Source organism: Vidua macroura, chromosome 3 (assembly GCF_024509145.1).
Source record: "Vidua macroura isolate BioBank_ID:100142 chromosome 3, ASM2450914v1, whole genome shotgun sequence".
In the NCBI taxonomy this organism is placed as follows: Eukaryota; Metazoa; Chordata; class Aves; order Passeriformes; family Viduidae; genus Vidua; species Vidua macroura.
The window spans coordinates 53497241-53520222 of record NC_071573.1 but is presented as its reverse complement, the minus strand read 5'-3'; the positions used below and the strand labels follow the sequence as shown (position 1 = coordinate 53520222).

Sequence of the window (22982 nt, the reverse complement as noted above, 5' to 3'; positions counted from 1 at the left end):
AAAATTGCTATCTTTAATAAAATCTCAAAAACAATTAAGTCTGCTTCCCTGATTTTCTTTACTCTTACTAATGGTAATCTTTTTAAAGAACTAATAAAAGAGATTTTTCAAATATAACATTTTCATAGGTCATTATATTTATTTAGATCAAAAAGAGGAGTAAGATTTACAACAGAGATGTTCCCTATCAGTGGCTATTTCATAAGAAGGCAAAATAGTACATCTGTTAACTTTACTGTTGCATAATAGCAAAGGAGGAGCAACCAAGAGCAAAGCAGACAAATTCACAGCAATTTACTGGTTTGCAACCCAAACCAGCGCTTTAAATTCAGCTTGAAAAAAATGCAGGAAACAATACCGTAGCTGGACAAAACAAAAAAAAAACAATTTCCTTGTGCTAAGATATACTTAGTAAGCAGACTGCTACATTTTGCACTACTTGCCATTTTTGGATAAAGCCTCTGGTGAAGAAAACTGCAGAGAAATAAGGCCTAAGGCATTGATGCCATGTGAGCATTACAAAAACGTGACACTGAACACAACCGCCTAGTCAGCCACAAGCAGAAAAAAGGACTCCAGAGTTCAGGAAGGTAACCAGACTCATAAGGGCCAAAACCAAGTAACAAAATGGCAATCACTTCCCCTAAAAAATGAAATCTTGGTTATTGCTATACTCCTTATTTTTGTTATACTAGAAAACAGTGATTAAAATGGTGCATTTATTTTATTTCTGTTAGATAAGTATCATGACTGGTGATAGGCTGCTAAAATATCTCCAAGCAGAATTCTGAATAGTTCTAGACTAATAAATGATCTTAACTTCAGATGTGTTGCAAATGCAAAGAAAAGCTTAAAACAACACATTATGTATTTAAATGACATATTAAAGAAACTATATGCTTTCTGTAGTAAGTAAAAACAGATTTAGTGTTTCTTTTCACTATGCTCTACAAGATTTTAGAGGTAGTAGATATTATCCTCCCACACCTCATTGTTATTCGCAGGTGAGTAGGAGGAAAACCAGTTTTCCTACTTTCTAACTCCCAGCTGGTTTCTCACTGAATTGATTTCTCTTCATTCTGTGTGAATGAAATAGTTACTGAACTAACTTAATGAATAACAAGAAATACTTTCTCTATATATGCAGAGGAGAGCAGCATTTTCAAAAAAGCAACTAATACTGAAGGAAACTCTGGTCCTTAACCATTACCTTTAAATAGTTCTGTGGTGTGGTTCCTGTTAAAAACTTCAATAGCACAGTCTCCATCTAGATTTAACAAGAACTATTGAAAAATCTGGATGTGTAGTATATGCTTATAAAAGTACCTGAAAATATGCTGTACTAGGATACATGATGGATTATGAGTGTGTTACACTATCACATATCCAGCAAACACGATCATCACCAGTGAGATCCTCCTCAACATGATTGAGCAGTTCTGTACAACACAACAGAAAGAGATGGATGTGTAACTGTAGAAGAGTGGAGATTTCCAACTTACAAGTCAGAACTCAGGAAACCTGGGTCAGTGCTGAGCACAACCTGACTAAGGGATTGGACTAGATGACCTCATGGATTACCTTCCAACTTGAGTGATCCTATGATTACATTACGTCTGGGGCTTCATGTAAGGAAAGTGTTTGGTTGCATCAAGGATTGTGAAATCTCGTCATTGTGAAATTCACACATCTCTTGAATGACTCCAGCTGATCACAAAATTTTAAATGCTTCTGAACTATTTTCACAATCTACTGAAGGAATTTTCCTATGGTCATTACAGGTTTAAGCTTCACATGAGGATTCTGGTGAACCGACTGCTTCAATAGTACTTGGTCTCTTGTAAGTGTCTCCCTGTTGATAAGACTTCAAACATGTCACTCGGAGGGCAAAAAAACAGAGTCAGGGGACATAGATCAACTAAAGATTTGAGTGTAAAGTTGTATACTAGACTATCATTAACTAAGAGGTACTCAGTAGCACCTGGTTGCTATTTTATATGCTTATATAGAAACAATCAAAAAAATTCAAACCCTATCCAAGTTGTCACCCATGTAAGTCTGGAAATCATTCTACAATTGCAACATCTGCACTGGACAGGTTCAACTCACCCATCTGTGCATATTTAGGCATGTACCTTACTGATTCTTTCATTGCCATTTTCTGTCTAAACAGGTCAGGAAGTTTTTACATACACACTTACATACCAGAACTGTCTTTTAAGTCTGTAGTGACTGTTCAAAATCTGTTTCTATCTCCATGAAACTGAAAGACATTGAAATAAATAGCCTACTCTTTTCTATGTGATTTTACAGCCCACTGTTTTTCAGTCATACAAAGAATCCTTCCTCATACCATGTCAAACTTCTGGTTTACATTAAAGGGATGCTATCCATTCTTTGGTGAGGTCCTCATTATGGATCCTGGATCCACCTTGCTGGTGTCAGCAGCAAACTAACACCAATTCAGCTTTTAACCAAGACGCACAATGTTGATAAAAAAGTTACCACTTCAGTATCAGCCAGGCAAGTTGCATATGAAATGCAGCACTAATGTAATTTATTGAAAAATCTTATTAAAGTTTTGCAGGTAGTCTTTCCAACAGCTAATGGTATGTTATGAAAGTGCTTATCAACTGGGAGAATAATTTAAGGGTTTGAATTCCCATAGGTGGTTGCTCATATTTGTATGCAATATAGACAAGACAATAACAAACTAGGATGAAACTCTCTTTTCATCAACTCAATGTAGTTGACTCTTCTGTCAGTTAAAATATGAGAGGCAAGATATAGATGTAACCAAAGTTATTTTCTCCATTGCTGGTAACAACTGAACAGAAAATTTCAGTTTGTCTTGGGATATTGTCTTGGGACATGTACACTCCTCAAAACGAGTCTGCTATTCCTCACCACTGATCCTGAAAACTAGAGCTAGAGCCCTGAACCTTAATGCCTGTTTAGGGCACCATAATTACATTTATTTCAGCCTGCAGAGATAAATTCAGCTAAAAGAGAGAACAAGAACAAAGAGACTGTGGTAGGATGACTGTTGCTACCTTTCCCCCTACAACAAGTTCAGTTCTATATAGCTTACATATACTCCACAAACAAGATCCAACCATTTACATTACATGCCCTGGGGGAGAGGGTATTCTTCTCCTTTATTTGGCCCTGTAGTACACCCTGAATGGATCTCACAAATATACAGTGTTCTCTGAGCTTTCTATTTGTGCTGTATACAATGAGATTAAGTAAATTTCCTTCAGAGTAGCTAATATGGGACTGTGTTTTAGATTAGTGCTGAAAGGGGTTGAAAATTATTGCTGAGCAGTGTTTGCACCAAGTCCAGGCTTTTTCTGCCTCTCACACTGCCCCAGCAGTGAGGAAGCTGGGGGTGAACAAGAAGTTGGGAGGAGACACAGCCGGGACAGCTGACCCCAAGAGACCAAAGGGATATTCCATAGCACATGGTATCATGTTCCTTATATAAAGCAGTGGGGAAAAAAAAGGAAGAGGGGGATGTTTGGAGTGATGGCATCTGTCTTCCAGAGTAACCGTGACATGTGACAGAGTCCTGCTTTCCTGAAGATGGCTGAACACCTGCCTGCCCAGGCAAAGTGGCAAACAAACTCATTTTGCTTTGCTTGTGTGCATGGCTTTTGTTTTTCCTATTGAATTGCCTTTATCTCATCCCATGGGTTTTCTCACTTTTACTCTCCTGATTCTCACCCCCATCCCACCACAGGGAGATGAGCAAGGGCTGTGTGTGGTGCTCTGTTGCTGGCTGGGGTTAAATCATGACAGTACTCTACTACTGCTGGTGGTTACTGAACTTAAACTGCAGCAAAGTTTCTGAAAAAAAAAAAAAAGCTAATTTTTCTAAGTATTTGGAGCATGAAAGGATAGAAAAAGTCTACATGAAGGACTTTCAGATAAGCTGCATTGAAGGGCCATAACTGATTCCTCTACATTCTGTCAGGTAAAATTAAGCTGCTGGTTTGTTTTTCTTTTATTAATTTTTTCCTTGATGTTCAGAACATTTGATAAAATATCCTACATATTAAGGCAACTAATATTCACTAATGTAGTTAAAAAAATACTGTATTACTGATTTATTTGAAGAAACTCTGAAGAAGAATTACAGCTAGTATTTCAGAAGAGTCTCTACAACCATTTAACATTTACAGGTAGGACTTTAAACTGGTAAGGAAACCTACTAGGATTCATAGCCCAAGGTACAAAACAGTGGAAAATCTTATTTTACCTAAAGATGTCATCCAGGGAAGTAACAATAGCTACTTTTGTCGTCAATTTTATAGATTAACTGAAGCCCAGAGAATTTACTCTGTGATGACATCTTAAAGCTCAGGACATTCTGGAAGAAGACAGTCAAAACTCTTGACTGACCAAGACTCATTAAATAATCCTTTTGACCTTGACAGAAGTCAGTTGGCAGAAATTCTTCATGATTTGATTATCTCCCTCTCCTATAGACATCTTTTGAATGCTCATACTTAAATATAGACATGTACACTTCTAAATAAACACCACTTACATCTGTCTCTTGCTGATAAAACAATGCGCAGATGATAATTCTATCATGGAAAAAATATATTTTCAGTTACAGACCTTGACAATGAACTCAAAAATTTAAATGAGTGCTTTAGCTTGCCTGCTTACCAGATTAAACAGGTTATTTCTAAATGGTATCTGTTTCATGGAAGAAAGAAAATTAGACAGACTCTGGATAAAGGCTATGTCTTGAACTTTCCATTTCTTCTATGTCTACATATAAAGTGAAGACGAGATTCAAGCACTACCAGATAATAATGATGTGTACTTGTATTGCTAAGGTGTACATGGCAACACAAGGTGCAAACTAGAGGCCTTAAAACTGGATGAAGAACACACAGAAGTTCTAGCAGTAAAAAAGTTACATCCTCATTGGGAAAAGAGTAGAAAAATAATAAAACTAGCCTAATTTTCAAAGTAAAATTGTTAGAAGCAAATTTGAACTATGATTAAGAGAACATAAACACCTAAAATCCTTTTGCTGCCATGATTGTTTACTACTAATTAAGCAGATAGTTTTTTCACACTCCATTTGCAGCAGTACCTTCTGTTTGAAGTGTTGTGAAGACGTTGTGCTTGTCCAACACAAACACTTGAAAATTTCGCTTTTTGATGGTTCTACACTTTGATCAATTCAGTGCTTTTCATGACTTCAAGAAAACTGGATTTTAGAGACTTATGCAATTTCCTGAGAATTGGCCATATGAAACATTTGATGACCTCTAACTTTGGCTTTTTACACTGTTGTCCATGTCACAGTTGAGGTGAGAAAAATCAAGCTGTGGAAAAGTCATAGCAAGGATAAATACCAATATTGCTTCCTTTTGTGGCTATGGTTCTTTATAAAATACTTGGACATACCTCATGAATATCAAAGGTCTGAAGCACAGTTTATTCACAAACCAACAAGAAAATTAAGAGGGAAGGAAGGATGGTTATAATAGAAGTCTGCTAGTTGTAAGCTTAAAGCTCAAATCAGATTAATGACTTGGGATGTAGATTTTCAACTGATAAAAATTTGGAAGTCACTGTCATATGATTACAGATTGAAATGGCAGCCACTCTCAAGATCAGGTGGATCTGAAAGCCATCCACTACATTAACAGGCATTCTGCAGAGGCAGAAACATCTTATCTGAGTGTAAGAGCAAAGGCTTTTAGGACAGCACAGGACAAACCAAGCATTACCACAAAGTAAAACACCTGACACTAAAACTGACTCTCTGATTCTAGAAGTTATTACAGTTCATGCCTTCTCAATATTCTTCTAACAGAAAACTTCAGATCTTCAGACTTTCTTTTTAGATCATTTGCTTTAAGTCAAAGAGCTTTTTGGGCCACACAGCTCAAAGAGATACTCAGGAATTATTCAGAGAACACTGATTTCAAGCTCTGGGATGGGAACGCAAAAAATGTATACATAATAAAACATGCTTAGAAAATATTCTTGTGAGAAAAAGAAAAAAACATGAACCCTTATTCTCCCCACAGAAAAGTGTTAGTAGACAAAAATCTAAGACAACAGAAAACCCAAAGGAGGTTGTGAATTAACTTGACACTATCCACTTCACTACATAAATGCAATACTTTTTGTTGTGTACGGCACAACCTCCTCTCTTTTATAATCGTAAGTATATATAGTCTCTCTTATGAATCACTAATCCTTTTGGCTAGGGTTGGCATTGCCTTTTGTCCTAAAAAGAGGGGGTGCACTCCACAGGTATGAAAGTTGGATCTTCTTACGGGCTGCCCCAGGTCAGCATCACAGGTTGCTTTTCCAAGCAGGGAGAAAAGGGCAGGCACCCAGGCACCAAGCAGCAGGCTGCCTGTAGGCAGGGCTTGGCTGGAAGGCCTCAGCAATCTGTCCCTGACTGCCCCTGTTTCCCCATGAGGAAGAGGGTGAGCTGCACACCACTGCCTTCAGCCAGGTCTCACCTGCAGCCACCCCTGAGCATCACTGCCAGCCAATGACTACAGCAGCAACAAAACATGGCCCCGACACCCAAATGCCAGTCATACATAGGCTTAACCATTTACATAACCATGGACTATGAAATACACTAATAAATAAGGGCATACATGAAATTCAAAATCAGAAAGGCCGACAGGACAATGCATTCCTCTCCAAAGCATGCACACAACTGCCTCAGCCCAGATCCATTTCAAGATGGATCCTTCAGGCAGAAGGGTCCAGTTCAAGAAATTAGGGACTTGATCCATGGGGATCCAGGACTGTCAAATACAGATTATATGTCTTTGCAGTTTCTTTCACTGCAAATCACTGATCCTTTATGAATTTTCAAACAAGTAATGAATATTGGGAGAAAAAAACTGTCCAGCACAGTGAAGCAATAATCCACGGACATGAAACACATTCCGCATTTCTCTCCTCATTCAGCTCCGCAGCTACAAGAAGACAGTAGCACAGTAAACAAGCCTCCTCCTCCTCAACACACTTCAACTCATTCTTCCCACACACAGCTGCCACTATCATGCATATTTCAAAGCCTCCATCTGGGCTTGACAACTGTACCTTCCTTTCTTTCAGCCAACAGAAATACACGTCCTACTCAAACAGGCATGGATGATACTGCACTGTTTATTTCAAAAAAGAAGCTGTTCCACAAGTAGGTCATGTGGGTGGAAGCCTCCATGCTAACCTATATGTTCTCTGTGTAGGTTAGAACTACCCTACATTCATTTTTCCCTCTTTCCAGCTAGAAACTGTCTTCAGGCAGCATGTGAGGACTCGTGGTACTTGTCCAGGCTGCTGAATGCCTGGTTCTTCTGCATAAACACCTACTGTTCACACAGGGATTAACTTCACAGTATACACCCAGCAGGTTAAACATTTCCCAGAGATTCTTCATTTATACCACATATGCTACACAGTGCAGGTACACCTCCTTCTGTCCAGAAATATGTCCATAATTCCAACAGCTGTTGCAGACTGAGGATGTCCTGAACTCAGCATGCACACAGGCAGATAGATCTCCAGTCTATTGCCCTCATCTTTTTTCTCTAAAGGTCAACTTGCCCTGCTGGAGCTATGCCTCTTGAAGTGCTGCTGCAGCAATCACCCACTCTGCACCCACAGCAGCAGCCTACGTTCTACCATTTAAATAGTTGTGTCTCTTCCTTCCTCCCTCATCAGCAGCCTGTACTCAGATCACCCTTCCTCTTCCATCAAATGCACTCGCCTACATCCAGCATGTAAACATGCACCCTGCCTCTCCCGTTTCTTGCTCTGCAGTAACTGGGTAGGCACAGGCTGAAGACAGTGCCTCTTGCAACACCAAGAAGGGCCAAAGCTACCCCAGGCTGTGGTTCTTATCTTGGACAGCAGAAGAAGGTGGGGCCAAAGTGGAGTTAGGTTGCTCCTGATCCACCAAGGGGGAAGTACCTGGGTTTATTCACACCCAGTAGCAATGTCCACACATTTCCCATATCTTAGTGAATAGCACCAGCAGCACCAAGTGAGTCACCAGGTGAGACAGGGCAGACTGGAGCTGATGCTTAACAGCCAGGGCAGAGCAGGTTGAATAGCCTCCAGCCCCACCCTGCAAAAAACCCCGAAGGCCGAATAGGGGTAATCTGTGGGCAGCCTCTGCCCCACATCACCTCCTGAACCACCTGAGATTAACAATGTTTTACATACAGATTACACAACTAAGGTAATTCCTAAAGGATTTTAATGACTATATGTCCAGCCAATTTCAGTGTCTTGTCTCCTGTGTTTGCATTTGGTTCAAATCACACTTCTCTGCAGAGAGATGTGAGGCTTAGTTAGCAAATATTTCTTAAGTGCTTTGAGATCTTGTAATAAAAGGTACAATCGCACTACAAAGGAATTTTAGTAAGACGCTTACTATCAGAAGATGTTAATTTTTTTTGGAAGATCTTTATCTATGTGTGTACTGCTTCTTTCTTGGAATAAGGAGAACAAAGGAGATGGTGCACATGTAAGCATCCCTAAAGAGAACACACAAGATTGATCATTTAGAATGGTCAATTAGCTGTTTATACTATTTACCTGTGCTTTCTTTTGGTAAAACCACCAAGGAGAAAAACTGCAAAGCAAACTCCAGTGGAAAGATACTTTCCACCCAGCATACTCATTCATTTTAGGTCATATGGAAAAAGATGTGACCTAGATCTTCTGCCATTCTGCAGGCACTACCTGTCTTTCTACTTTAACAGCATTTCCAACAAACTGAGATATGGCCTTAATTTTCCTTAAGCTGATCAAACAGGTTTAAAATTTTTTCTTTGATATTTATCATAGTGCTTCGGAGGTCACCCAGGCATTTTATGCAGACTGCTGGTACACTTAATCATTTCAGTGTCTTCCTGCAGTAAATCAGAAGACATTATATTAATAAAAGATGGGTCTGTTCCAGGTCTGATTCAGAATGCTGAATCCCTGTCTACCTGGCTTAGAAAGAGTTCTTTAAAAAGGTCAGTTTACTCTATGGAATTCTGAGTATCAAGGATATGTCTTCTCTCACACAAGATATACACACTTGAGACCAGCATGAAGACACTGGAGTGATTCAGAATGAGTGCTCAAGGCTGTCCATACTACAGCCTAGCCAAAGAGACCTTGTCTGAAAATACACCACTGAGATACAGGCACACCATGCAAATAAGTATCTCATAAAACATGCTTGCCTCCATCACTACAGTTCTTTGTCTGGCAAATACTGTTTGGTCACATTCACTTAGCACAAGAAACAAGACAGGCAAAATACAAGGTCTGCAAGGGAAAGACTGGCCAGAAGAGAACTTATCTTGTACCATATTATTATTATTTGGTTTTGTCTTCAAAATACTTACTAATCCTTATAATCAGGCTGTACATACTTAAAAAAATAAATAAAAAATAAAAAGAGAAAGGTTAAACAGTTGTTATTTTCTGGGCTTGCATTTATCACATAGTTTTCTGACTCTCGCTTTCAAATTTAAGTTTGCATTGACTATTCCACACAGCACAGGTGCAATTCCTATGAAATAAGGTAATATTTAAGTCACAACTTACAGTGTTATAGTCCTCTTGTGACATCAATCTGTCCCTTGCTAGAGGGAAATTTAACACATTTTCAATTAATACCACTGACAAAATATTTCTGAATAACAATTTCTCACAATGGCTGATTCCTTTGTAACGTCATTTTGTCCGAGTATTTTAATGAAGACAATCAAATGTCTTGTTTTCACTTGATCAGTTCAACTGCTCTGAAACCATGATTTTGAAATACTTTTTCTAAATCTTTTTCCTCACAAGAAATTGTGAGATTGATTTTTTTCTTCCCATCTGGAACAAATTCGTAATTTCTAAATTTACACACCAGAAATGGCATTAAAATAAAAAAAAAAAACCAGAAAAAAAGCCTCCTTCAATATTTTATGTCTTATCTTACAATGTGCTGAAAAATCACATATTTCTAAGTCACATGCATATGTGGATGCTTTTTATCCCCCAGAACTGGGAGTCTGACCTCAACTCCTGTGCAAACTAGGCAGAACACATGTGAATAATAGAGAGAGAATAATACCTTCCCATCATCTGTCAGAAGTAACATCAAAATACCCCTGTAGATCAAGGTCTTTGCTATCTTCCCATTAGCTGTTGAAATATCAAAATATCCCTGTGGATCTGCACCTTTGCGAGATGCACTGACCTCCTGGTACATTTTATCATAAGGCAGTTGTGAACACTGGTTCCAGGGATGTGCCACACAGGTAGGGCCTGTGGTAGGGCTGAACTCTCTGACAGAAGTGATATTGAGACCAAAGTGCTCCCATCATAACACAGCTCCCTGACTGCAGCCCAGCCCCGCGTTCAGCACAGGAAGGCCAACCAGGCATGATACAGATTCTAGGTGGGTCAAATGTTGAGCATTCCTTGTTCCAAACATCACTTGACATCCTGGCTGACATATCTTAAAATATTGACTGTAAACCACCTAGTTCAATCAGAATTTTACTTGTAATGACCTGGATTAGAGGCATCCTGATTTTACAAATCTGTCTTTGTATGTGTGCACTGGGCATGTGTTCAGCCTTGCTTGAGATTGGAAATGGGGGAGTGGAGCCATGGCAGGCTCATCTGTATCCAGTAACCCCTGACAAAAATGAGTATGTTTTCATGTGTAACCACTGTGGAATGTATATTTCTCTCTTTCCTTACTCCTAAATTGCACCAGGTGTGTCTGCATACAGCCAAAATTCGCACCCACAAACAAGGTAGAAATACTTGCATATGTTCACATGAAACAAAAAAAAAAAGAAGCTGCTTCTACTAACTGCTGAAAAGGTAAACAATGTTCAAAAACATTTTTGTTCATTTCATTGAAAGCAGTAGATTTCAAACCTCATGATGATTGTTAAATGACAAGTTTTCTTATTAGGGAATATAAAATACAATTTAAATAATTTCGGCATCTCATTTAAAACAAGTATCTCATTACAAAAACAAAGATGGGAAATGTCAGAATAAATACTGATGGCCGATTCTGTACATAATTTTGATTTTTCATGTTAGATGTCAGTTTTTATCAAGGACCTGCTTCTGAATTGGAAATTTTATCATAAAAAAATTGAATGGCAGACTACCAAGAAATGACAAGATTTTAACACCATAATAAACATTAGGATCATGAGCCATTATGCTGAACACTTACGGGCTTTTTTTTCCTGTAACCAGGATGCTTAAAAACTTGCTCAAAAACAGAAAGCAAAGCTAAGAGTCTTATGTAACAGCATAATTTCCAAACTGGTTTATTTAAGGCCACACCACACCAAGATCAAGCTTTTCTAATGGAAGATGGCTTATTTTTTATTGGTTTGGGTCTATACAAGATGCTTTAAAAACACAAGAGAATGAATGACACTGAGTAGGTCTGGTATTTGGGAAGGACAGGGTGAGAACACAGAAGAATATGTGAGAGTGAATGCACTGGGAGGAAAGACATTCATGTGTGAATGGTGGGTAAGGTGTGTAAGGAGTATGTGGGTTAAGAAAAGCAGCACTTGACAGGAAAACACAGGCTTCTGGAAGAGCACTGAGTGTGCAATTGGAACTGTGATACAGAGCTGAAACATTGAGGAGACTGTGCTGGGTTAGAAGATACTAGAACAGGGGAAGAGATACCGGACAGGGGGATTCCTGTAAGAAAAAAAAAAAGGCAGAAAATATACTGATAGCTGACAGCAACTTGTAACTGAGGAGCCTGACTGAGTGATAAGGGGCACAAATGGATCAGGGCAAAGGGACAGCACTTTCACTGACAAAGCCAGCAGCAGATGGAAAGAGTCACCCCTTGCATACCCTCAAGAACATTCATATTTTGCTTTTATGTTGCAGGTTGCATTTTAAAATCGAGAAGTTCAGATCCCACTGGTCCAAATCCTCAAAGTAACAGGAGGTCCCTCCACCCTCTCCTAAAATTCATTGTCATAAAATACATCTCATCATTTGAACTCAGCCTTGTAATTAACAGGGAACAAACCAGCTTTGAAGTATTTTGGTAATATTTGGTAATAATTGTAAGTAGCTTCTGCACCAAACCACGACAAAAAGAAAATAAAACTTAGCCTGAAATGCAATATAACTTAAAAGCATAAAATACAATCTATGGAAAACCAGAGGTGTCTACCTTCTGAAATTATACTGGCAATGAGTCAAGGAGATTTGAACGCTAATCTTCTATAATAATATATTAGAATTAGAAAGATCATTAGCTCCTTAATAAATGCAGGAGTATCCCTTTCTAGCCATGGTAGGTCATGAGACAGCTGACCCAAAAGCTGTCTACTCTCTCCTGTCCTCTACAGTCGACACTGAAAAACTTGAACAGCATCTTGAACCGCTGTAATCTTTGATCCATTGTTCATTAATTGGTGACCTAAACTGACTTCAGTAGTAGCAGACCAATTTACTCTGAGATGTGCACAGCATATGGAAAGGCTATGGAACAGAGTAGCCCTTATGAACAGTTTGGTATTTTCAAATTATGTGCAGCATAGGTAAATAACTATTATATCAAATGTACACAAAGATGTGTATCCACACCTGAACACACCAAATCCCTTCCAGCCTCCTGAAGGTCCAGTTTAAAAGTACAGTGCCATGCAGTTCCACACAGCAGAGGTTTCCACTGTGACTCACGCATTCTTGGGACTCACTTCCTGGGACCTACTGGAATGCGGACAATTGTGTCTACTGCACAGTCCTTGGAACATAGAACAAGTAAACCCAGGTTAAGAAAGTTTTCACAGCGTGGAATCTCCATTTGTTTGTAAGCCTAAGTGAACAGCAAACAGGGACCTCTGCATCTGTCAGCACATATGGCTTCTAACTGGGGACAAGCTTTGCAAGCACCCTGCGCTGAGCAGAGCATGCTAAGCCAAACACGTATGCGCAGGGAAGTGGTGCTGTGGCACCAGTGACCCCATCCAGGGGCGCTGTGTGGGGAGACTGTGTGGGTGTGTGGGAGGAAGAAATAAATGAGAGAAAAAGGAAAGGAGGGAAGTCTGAGGGAGCTAACACATGCTGGTTTAGCCAAGAAATACTAGCCACCCTGCATCTCCACCCCTTGCCTTCCCTCATTTTGTCCTCATAGCTGGCAGTCAAATACCTAAATACCAGTTTGTCACAACACAAGACTGGTCAGCATGGTGCACTCTGTCACCTATGCAACCCAGGTACAAAGTGCTGTCACATATGATTCCTTTTCTCTCTCACTTCCCTACTTCCTTTCTTAACACAGCTGAGCCTGTGCAAGCACTGGCCGTAAACAACTTGTGTCTTCCCTATGGGCAAGGGTCCCACTGCCGTGCCTCAGGATCAGCCACTTGCCCCAACATCAGCTGTCTGAAATGCTTCCACCACTTTCAGGCACAAGCTTGATAAGCACCTTGCAGGAAAAACATCCCTTTTGTCTTCTTGCCATTTCACCAATTCATATAGCAGCAGTTCAAGTCAGCAGTTTCTTTTTCTTTTTGCATCTGATCAAGTGCATATAGGAACATATACCACCTGTACTTTGCATGTGGAACTCCCACTCGTGCTGAATTCTAATAATATTAGCAATAATAATAAATAACGATTTATTACTTATGTGCTACCAGGACCAGAAGGCTTCAAGACACATTATAAAATATACACAAATATAGGGAAGAAAAAAGTAAATTTACCCTCAGGTACACAAACCCCTAGGTTTAAAAAAATACACAAATACAAACAGCACTGCGTGAAACCAAAAATGAGCCAATCAATCCCTAATAGATTAAAATTTAAATTCTCAGCAAGGTCCCTCCCTGCACAAGCAGCTCAAACAGTCTGAAGAGTCTAGCAGCATTTGTAGAGTTAAGATTCAGCCTCTTAAATTGTTTCAGTTGGACCAATTAATTGCAAAAATCCACTACCCCTTGTGCGTTGGTTTACAAGTAAGGAAGGAATTAGTGAGGGATTTTACATCCTGCTCTCCTGCACATTCTATTCTACTTAACCAGGACACCAAATATTCAGCTAGGAAAAATGCAGTAGTACTAGTTTTGTTTTAAGCTACGCTGCACAGTCCTCGTGCACTTTAAAACAACTAATCTGACAGACAACTGCGGCAAAAATACCTGAACCATGTCAGCTACAAACAGATTAAAGTGAAATTATTATACAATTGTACCTTTTGGCATATTTGTTTGGAAAACCTACTGTAAACTGGATGCTTGTACAGGCAGTGGCAAGACAGGATGTTCAGGGAATGCAACTAGAGGCATTCAAATGGTACTTTGAAACTCTCAAGGGAAAATTGGGATTCAGCTACGTTGCCAGAAGAAGCCTTCATACAAATGAAAATCAAGTTCTTATTTTCCCCTAGCATTTCACATAAGCTTAGCCTGTTTTCAACCAACAGAATCCCTAAATTTTGCAGCAGAAAAGCAATTTTGCAGTATTAAAAAAAAACCCAAAATGCAATCACAGTTCTAACTGGGAGAGGGGCTTGTTTTTAAGTCTTACCAAAACACACTTATAAATTTTAACTTAGAGTTTCTTCCTGTCTGAAAAGTCTGGAAGTTTTATTTAAGCTTCCAACAGATTTTTTTTCTTCAGAGTTGGGTTAACTTTTCCATCCACTCAAGTTAAACAAAGCCTTTTCAGTGGTAGCATATTTAACTATGCTGAGTTCAAAAAATCTTGCATTATACATAGTAAGAGTAATAGAACAAAGCCTGCAAAGCTTTGAAGACTAGTAACAAATTCAGAGCCTTGGAAAATACAGTACGGGGAAAATGTAATTATATAAATACATGCTGGCAAATAAGGCAAAGTTTGAAAAAGCTTTCATTGGAAGGATGAAAGCTTTCCATATTCACCCATTCAAAGAGTTGGTCTACAAAATAAGTCAATTGTCAATTTTGTTTCTACCTTATATGCCATATTTTTCCATATATACACACATATAGTGGAACATCAAGATGGGAAGACTAGATTCAAATACTTTAAAAAATCCCAAAAACCTACACTGGAAGGAGTTTGATGTTTTGCATTAGTGTTTTGCAAGCAATTAAATCACCTTTATTTCAAACACAGAAATATCCAATGTGAACTTTCTTATACACCAATATTTATTTCACTCTTGAATTCTGCAGAAAGCATACTAACCTGTCACTGGTGGTGATCTTTTTTACATTTACTGTTTGGAATTGCATTAGCAATTAGAGCTCCAATTGACAAGAAATTCTCCACCCACACTGAGCTCCTTCCAGTATCAGAGACTATATTAAAGTAGCACAATTAGAAAAATGTTTTCTAAATATTGCATTAGGATATGCAGGCCCTCACAAAACCTATTATTAGATATGGAAGATTGCAGCATAGAAAATACTTCATCTAATAGAAGGAATCTAAGATATTTTTTATTGGTTTGTTAAGGTAAATACACACTTGGCATAATCCTCACAATGAATCTCATATATTGTGTTCAATAGACTGCAGAATTGCCTATTTTTCCTTTATTACATTCTATTGTTTAACTTTATTCAAATCTTCAAACTTATATCTGTGGAATGTGAAGGTTTTGTAATTTCATAAAGGCTTTTTTTTACTTACAGGTCAACTTCAGATTTGTTGTACAGTGGCATATTAGCATATTAGCACATTTCAGCCTAAGGCCAAAGCAAGCAACTACCCACATGGACATCTAGCCTAAAAGTCCTTGAACATACAGTTCATGTAACTGCAAAGAATCAATTGTTATTTGATTTTTATTGCAAATATATTTAATTTAGAACACTAAGTTTGCAATTTTCTATACTAGTTAAGGCTACTATTTGATAGGTTATACAGATCTTTACTACAACTTAAGAAGGTAAATCTTCCAGAATCTATTTCTTGTAAAAACTTACATGTCTGCATTAACATAACACAAATATAAAGTAAAAAATACATTGATTAAATATTTTTAAATACTTATATTCACAATGGATTGGGATAGCTCAGAACCCAAATTACTTCAGCCAAGAACACTAACGTAGAACACTAGATGTGTTGTCCTTGTTTAAACCAATTGTTTAAAACAATTTTGCCATATGAAGTTATTTAAGACTATTTGAATTATCCTTACCACTATAATAAAATTTTAAAGAAAACAATTCAACTGTTATACAACTTCAGTAAATACGATGTTTTTCAAAGGGCAACCAAAAGACTACTAAACCAACTTCTTTAAGTTGTCATCATTTGAAACTGTTCTGGCAAAACTCTACAGACTGTACACTGGAATAAAACACAGCACTGCTGCATATCACTTACCTACTCCAGGTTCTAAAATAATATTACTGACATTAGTTAAATCTATCAGCATGGAAAGTGATCCAAATTTTTCCTCTCTTCCATTCTCCTGCTTTAGGCTGCCAACCCTATTGCCAACACAAATAGTTCAAGATAGCCATAACTTCCCTGAGAATTCCCAAATTAAATGTACATCATACTTAAGTACAATTGTAAAATAAAGGCAGGCTAATGCAATGTGAAAACAGAACACTTCAATGTAGTGCTCAAATTCCACTCAATTTGTAATAGCGCTACCAACAGCAAATGGAAAACACGGATGTATGAATAAAGAAGGGTGACATTATTACATTTTTATTACTGCATCACCAGCACTATACATTACTCTTTCCCAGACATGTTTACAGCCACGAGTGAAAAAAAAAGCTCTGAAACACTTAAAAGTCTCTCCTACCTATATTGTTACCTTTTCTCTCAAATACCTTAAATATCATTAAGAAACCTCATCTTGTTATTCCTTAAAAAAACAATCTTTTTCTATGTAAACGGATAAATTCTCCATTGACTGTATTCTCTGCTATAGTAACACCACAGAGATGTTTAGATATGATGATCAATTACTACTGGAAATAATACATAGAAATATTTAACACTTCTGGAATCTTTTCACTCAAAAGCCATAAAACACTTGCATATCAGGCTAATTTACAGATTATGAAAAAGGAGCTCATAAGGTGAAATTTATTTTACTAAGGGAAATCCTCTAAAAGGGTCATAGTTATATTCCATACAGTGTGGAATCTGTTTTCACTTTTGTCCTGTGCTTGTGGCAGTTAGCAATGAAACTTGCTCAATTTCAGATTACACCAATAGTACAGTTTATTATTCCTTAATTCTGAAACTTTTGACCTCTAGTATTTTCTGGTCCTTTTATTTCCTATCAGCTCAACTAAATCCAAATTGGGCAAAAATCACCAAAAATTTTTAGCTGTGCTTTGTTAAACTGATCTTTTTTGGTTGTCTAGTAACTGTATCTCATATAACTTAATAACTAATACACTAAATAAATAAATTATAAGTCTAACAACTCGAGTTTCTAGTCCTGTTGATAACATGGCCTTCCAAAAGTTTTCCAAGACAAGGATATAAGTTCTGATCACTTATTTGAACTTAATCAAACTAAATCTAAAGGTGTTTTCTGCAAAAAAACCCAGCACTTACTGGCAAAAAAATATGCGCTGGGAACAGAGCACATACCTATTTTTTGTGGAAATCAATCTGCCAGGCAATGTATAAAAAGTTCACACAGCATCCTTCTATTTCTTTCAAGAGAATAATAAATGTATAACATCTGGCAGATTTATATATGAGCAAAATCTGTTCCTCTAGCTTTGGCTGCTCTGAATCAAGTAATAGGAATACCCAGGTTAACATTCTGATATTCAAAATGGGACCATTAATTTTATGATGATTAATCATAAAATATAACACTTGAGACTGCTTCCAAAAATCTAGCCTTGCTTTTTGTCTCTTTAACTAACCTGTGTTGCCTATCAGGGAGACCTTACGATTATAAAATACAAAACCAAAAAAACATAAATTTGTTCATATATGTGCACTCGTATCTTGGTTTACTCTACTTTCTTTGAGGAGTAAGTTTTCCAGAGAAACTGCACAATGAAAACTAGAAGGTATTTAGACCAGCACATCCCTTACTAAGGAGGTACATACTTACAAGTCTAAGTTACTTTTCTGCTAATTACTACACACACCCAAAACCAAAGAGTAGATTTGGTCTTTTTTTCGGCACCCACAGACTCTCCACTTTATTCCAGAAGAGAAGTTCTTTTTTATTTTGCCTCCTCTCCCAACAACAGTAAGAGATCCAAGAGAAACTGAAGAATAAAATGCAATAGCACCTTTTAAACAAGTTGGTGCAATGGATTCCTCAATAAATGTGTATTTATGAAGGCAAGTGTGTGATTGCAGTGTATGCAGGATGACCAAGTACTATTATCTTTAATCCAGCTACTTCAAGTACCTACAGAACTGTGTAACGAACATTTCTGAGGGACTTATGTAAGATGACAAACTTGTTGCAAAGAATATTTGATGGCATCATTTCTGGCCAAACTTAAATTTCAGCTAAGAGGCTCAACAATGTATTTATGGGATACGGCACAGGACAGTGCTGTCCTGCAGCATTCTACTATTAAAGCACAAAATTGTGAATCTAAGTTAAACAAAGGCAGCTATACAAGAAATTTTAGGCCCATTTCTTGAAATATTCCATCTGAATCCAATTCTTTGCCGTTTTCACAGGAATTAACTTCAGGGCTTGGTTTGTGTTTTGAGTTTAAAGGAAAGCAACACATAGTTTTGAACTAGCCTGAATAGTCAGTTCCATAATTCCATCTGCTGGGCCCACCAACTGATTTTGGCAGCAACTCTTTACCTTTGTTTTCCACTCTATACATGACAAAGAAGACATCACTGTCTTTTCTGTGTGGGCTTTGGGATACACAGGTACTAGGCAGGTATCTTTACCACCTTTTGAATAAGCAGGGTAAGTATCTACCACCTCTATATACCAAGAAGAAAGGCTGAAGTGGAGATATTACAATTAGTAGTAACAGATAGGAGCATCTTGAATGTAATGTCAAAACATATTGCCTGTACAATATGCTTTCTTCATAAACCAGAAAAATATTCCACTGTCACAAGTGTGGAATTTTAGGGAATGTTGCCACCAGACTTGCAACTGCAAGAAAAGTTAAGTCATCAGAATGACAGCAGTTAAAAGTCATTGGTCGCACTTCTTTCCTAATTCAAGGACAGAAGAGATTAGGAATGAACACTGGCATCCAAAACACTACTTAGACATGAACATCCAAAATACTTTGGATGGACATGGACATTACATATGTATTAAAAAACTTCCTTATAATTCTCAACTTCCGTGAACAGTGTGAGGGCTCAAAGTCTACTGTTCAAATCACTGCATACACTTATAATGTTTTACTGTCCCATGTTTTAGAGTCCAAACTACTAGATTTTCATAATTCAGTTCAAAGGTATAATACCTGCAGATAACTGTAAATCATTTCTCACAGCACGCCTACAAAACTGGCTACGTAAAACTCCAAGAGATTTATAGATGCTGAGACTGGAACGAACATCCCTTTGCAAACGGACAGATGGAAAAAATTCCAAACTACTTTTCAGATTAAAGTAATAAACAGAAGCATGTAGAAGTTCTTTTGAGAAAAGTCAGTTTATTACTTTTCAGACTGAAGTAATAAACTGACTTTTCTCAAAAACTGGTAGCAGTTTTTGGAAGCAGAAAGAACTTCTACGTGCTTCTGTGATGTCAAAGATGAAATCTCTGTTTGTGGAGGTACAATCTGTAGCAAGTACACACGTCTGCCAAGACTCTGGCATTGATGATATTTTGTCTAGACAGCCTTTGAATGTGACTGACACAGGAACAGTGCACATGGCTGAGCAAACTGAAACTTATGGAAGAGCTTTTCAAGACTTAGTCAAGATACAAGATTTTGGAAATGTGCCTAACATCCTCCAACAATGCCTCCTGGTATTATCCTCAGGAATTTAACTGGTTTTCTTTTGTCAAGTCTCCTAGTCATCCCAGGGAACAGAAATATAGATTTGCTTACATAAGATACTGGCAGGGCCATTTGGACATAAAGAAATATCATCAGCAAGTGGAGAGCTCTGCATACTGGCTAGTCACTGAGAAAGGCATTCAAGCCATTGAATTGTGTGTTATTTTGAAGGTCTGAACACTGTAAGAAATTGCTAAATCTTTTCTCAACTACTGGGCTTGACTATGAGAAACACATGACAACTATTAGCTAAAGGACAAAAATAACTAGCTGCAGTTGATAACTATTCTAGCTATTTTAGAAAGCACTACGTATTTACCATGACCTTTTGAGCCCTGGCAGATGTAGCCTGATCCATGTATATGCTTTGATGGAAAAGTCCACGTGAACTTGCCATAGACAATTTTTGGGAAATGATGACTATCATTTACAGTTAAATTTTCACTGTATGACAGCCCTGGTTGACAGTCCTCAATCAACTGTCAGGGCTAGGAGAAAAGAGAAAAAGGTGAAGGAGACTCAAAGAGATTATTACCTTTTAGCTTTGGATGGTTCACTTCCAGTTCAACTGTCACTGAAGTCAACAGCTACCCCCGTAACTTACTGGGATTTCATTTTAACTTCTATTAACCAGTACTATAGACAGTACTGTTCAGCAACCCAAAAGGTAAAAAACATAGATTCTAGTTTGTCCTCCAGAGAAATATCAAGCTTAAGACACTAATTTAGAGTTGCAGCAAAAGCACTAGTTACTGCTGTGATCCTCAGAGCTCCAGCAAATTTTTGCACCTACAAAAAAAATTATCCTGGCTAAGTGAAAAATACAGTAGATGCTTCTTCTCTGCAAATAAAATACGGACATCAGTGAACCTTAACTTAATCCTGATAGAGAAATTTGCCCACTTGACCTGCTTGGCTATGAGTGTTTCATTCTTTGGACTACAAGCCCAGAAACTTAACCTATCGAGTCAGTACCATGCACGTAGGCAATAGCAGCAGTACTTGTGAATCTACAATGAAGTTCTGAGAGAGTTGTTATCGCTGGGAGGCACTGAAATACCTGCATTTCAGTGAGTTGGAGCCGCAAAATTTCTCACCTTGTTACACCACGGATACAAAGGAAAAAAAAAAAAAAAAGTATTTTGATCTAGGTACTAGATGTAAGTTGGCTATCATATTTCTGAACCAGAAACGAAGTTTCTCCTCCCATCTCCTCTCTTCTTCCCGCCCCCTCTCCTCCCACCTGCACTAAGGGCACACTTGTTGTGGGGGCAGCAGGCTTAGAAAGCTCAGATTAAAAACAGCCCTGACTAGCACCTGGTGTTCTCCAGCAGGCTAGCATGCTGGTGACTCTTACCGATCTGGACCCTTATGAAGAAATATGATGAAATGAAATGTCTTTTATTTCATACACTCCTTTATGGATTTGCAACCAAAACTAAGTGGATCTGGCAAGTTGGAGTTGCCTGGCTCTTTTTGCATCACTGACACACTTGCACCTGTCACGGATGAATTCCTCAGAAGGGCCAAAAGGAGCAAGACATATATTTTATTTTGACAGCACACGGGAGCCAGATGCTGGGCCAGCAGGTTCTGGTGTTCAGTGTCGGCCATTAGAAAAGGCGAAACACATCATCAGCACTGGGACGGGTGACAGGCCGTCAGGCGCACCTTCCCCACGGCCGCTTACACGCAGCAGCCGCTCGGCTTTGTTCGTGCCTCTGTTCAAACCACCCGGCTCCGCGGTGTCCGGCTGGCTCCTGTCACGGCCGCCCTGCAGCCCCGACATGTCGCCGCCCCGCTTTAAGGTCACCGCATGGCGAAGCCGTCGAGCGCCGGGGGCCGCGATGCACCCGGGCCGCGGCCGCTCCACGGGCAGCCCGAGGGAGGGGGCAGGGCCACGCCGCCGCCGGGGGCACTTACCAGGTCTATGAAGGTCAGAAATTTCCAGCTGCCTCCATAGGTCTGATGCGCGGGCATGTCAATGGCCTTGTAATTGCACAGGATGGAGCAATAGGACAGGAGGATGGCGGCGCGCAGCACCTGGCAGGGCACCAGCGCCATGTTTGCGGCGCGGGGTGCGCCTCCGTGTGCCTGTGTCTGTGTCCGTGTCTGTGTCCCAGTGCCCCGTGTGTGTGTGTCCGTGTGTCCCGGTGTGTGTGTGTATCCCTGTGTGTGTGTGCGCGCCGTGCGGGCGGGACTCCGAGCGCCCCCGCGGCCCCGGCCGGGGCGGAGCGCAGGGCCCGCGCGGTGCGGCGGCGGCGGCGCGGGACAGGAGGGCCGCAGGGCCGGCCGGCGGCGGCAGCCGGGCAAGCGGGCGGGCTCGGCGCGCTCCCGAGCCTCAGCTCCGCGTCCGGGCCGGGCTGGAGGAGGCCGGGCCGTTCCCGAGAGAGCGGAGGAACGCCAGTGTGAGCACGAGTTAATTGCAGAACCCGGCTGCCCGCCGGTTTTCAAGCGAGAGCTAGCTACAATGAGTCAGCAGTTAGGCGTTATAAGTGCCCGGCTCGGAGGAACGCTGTGGCTCGTGTGTGCCCCCGCGGCGGGCGCCCCACCCCCACGGCCCGCGCTGCCGCTGCCAGTGGGCGGGAGCGCGGCCGGGGACGCCCGGGAGAGGCCGCGGAGAGGTGCGGCTCTGGCTAAGCGCCCTGTCTGTCGCTCCAAGGCTGCCCTTCGTGTGTCCGTACCCCACGTGTGTCCGTACCCCACGTGTGTCGATACAGCGGTCCCGCCGGGCAGAGCATTGTTTTGACCTCTGTGTTCCTGAGGCATCTACAGGTTTCTCAGTGTTTTCACTCATCCCACACAGACGTTTGCTAGAAGTGGGCTCTCCAATGCCTACAAGCCCTGTGAGATGGGAGCCTCCTTCCATCTCACAAGGCTGAAATGAGTACCAGCATTGTAAGTCACGATGCCCTGGGACATCATACCATGGGGCTGGAGCATGTCGCTTACAAAGGAAAGGTTCAGGGAGCTGGGCCTGTTCAGACTCGAGAA

The 22982-nt window shown here is 39.8% G+C and overlaps 1 protein-coding gene across 4 annotated transcripts in view; it reads right to left on the bottom strand.

The window, feature by feature from the left end:
- Nucleotides 1-22247, bottom strand: part of AIG1 (androgen induced 1) — a 122959-nt gene extending 100712 nt beyond the window's left edge. For all 4 annotated transcript variants that reach the window (XR_008436209.1, XM_053973055.1, XM_053973056.1 and 1 more), the window contains exon 1: nt 21912-22247. Coding sequence is in view for 3 of the 4 variants with exons in the window: in XM_053973055.1 (XP_053829030.1) it covers nt 21912-22052 (141 nt within the window). In the remaining variant the exon portion in view is untranslated. The remainder of the gene's footprint in view (nt 1-21911) is intronic.
- Between the last annotated feature and the right edge of the window lie 735 nt (nt 22248-22982).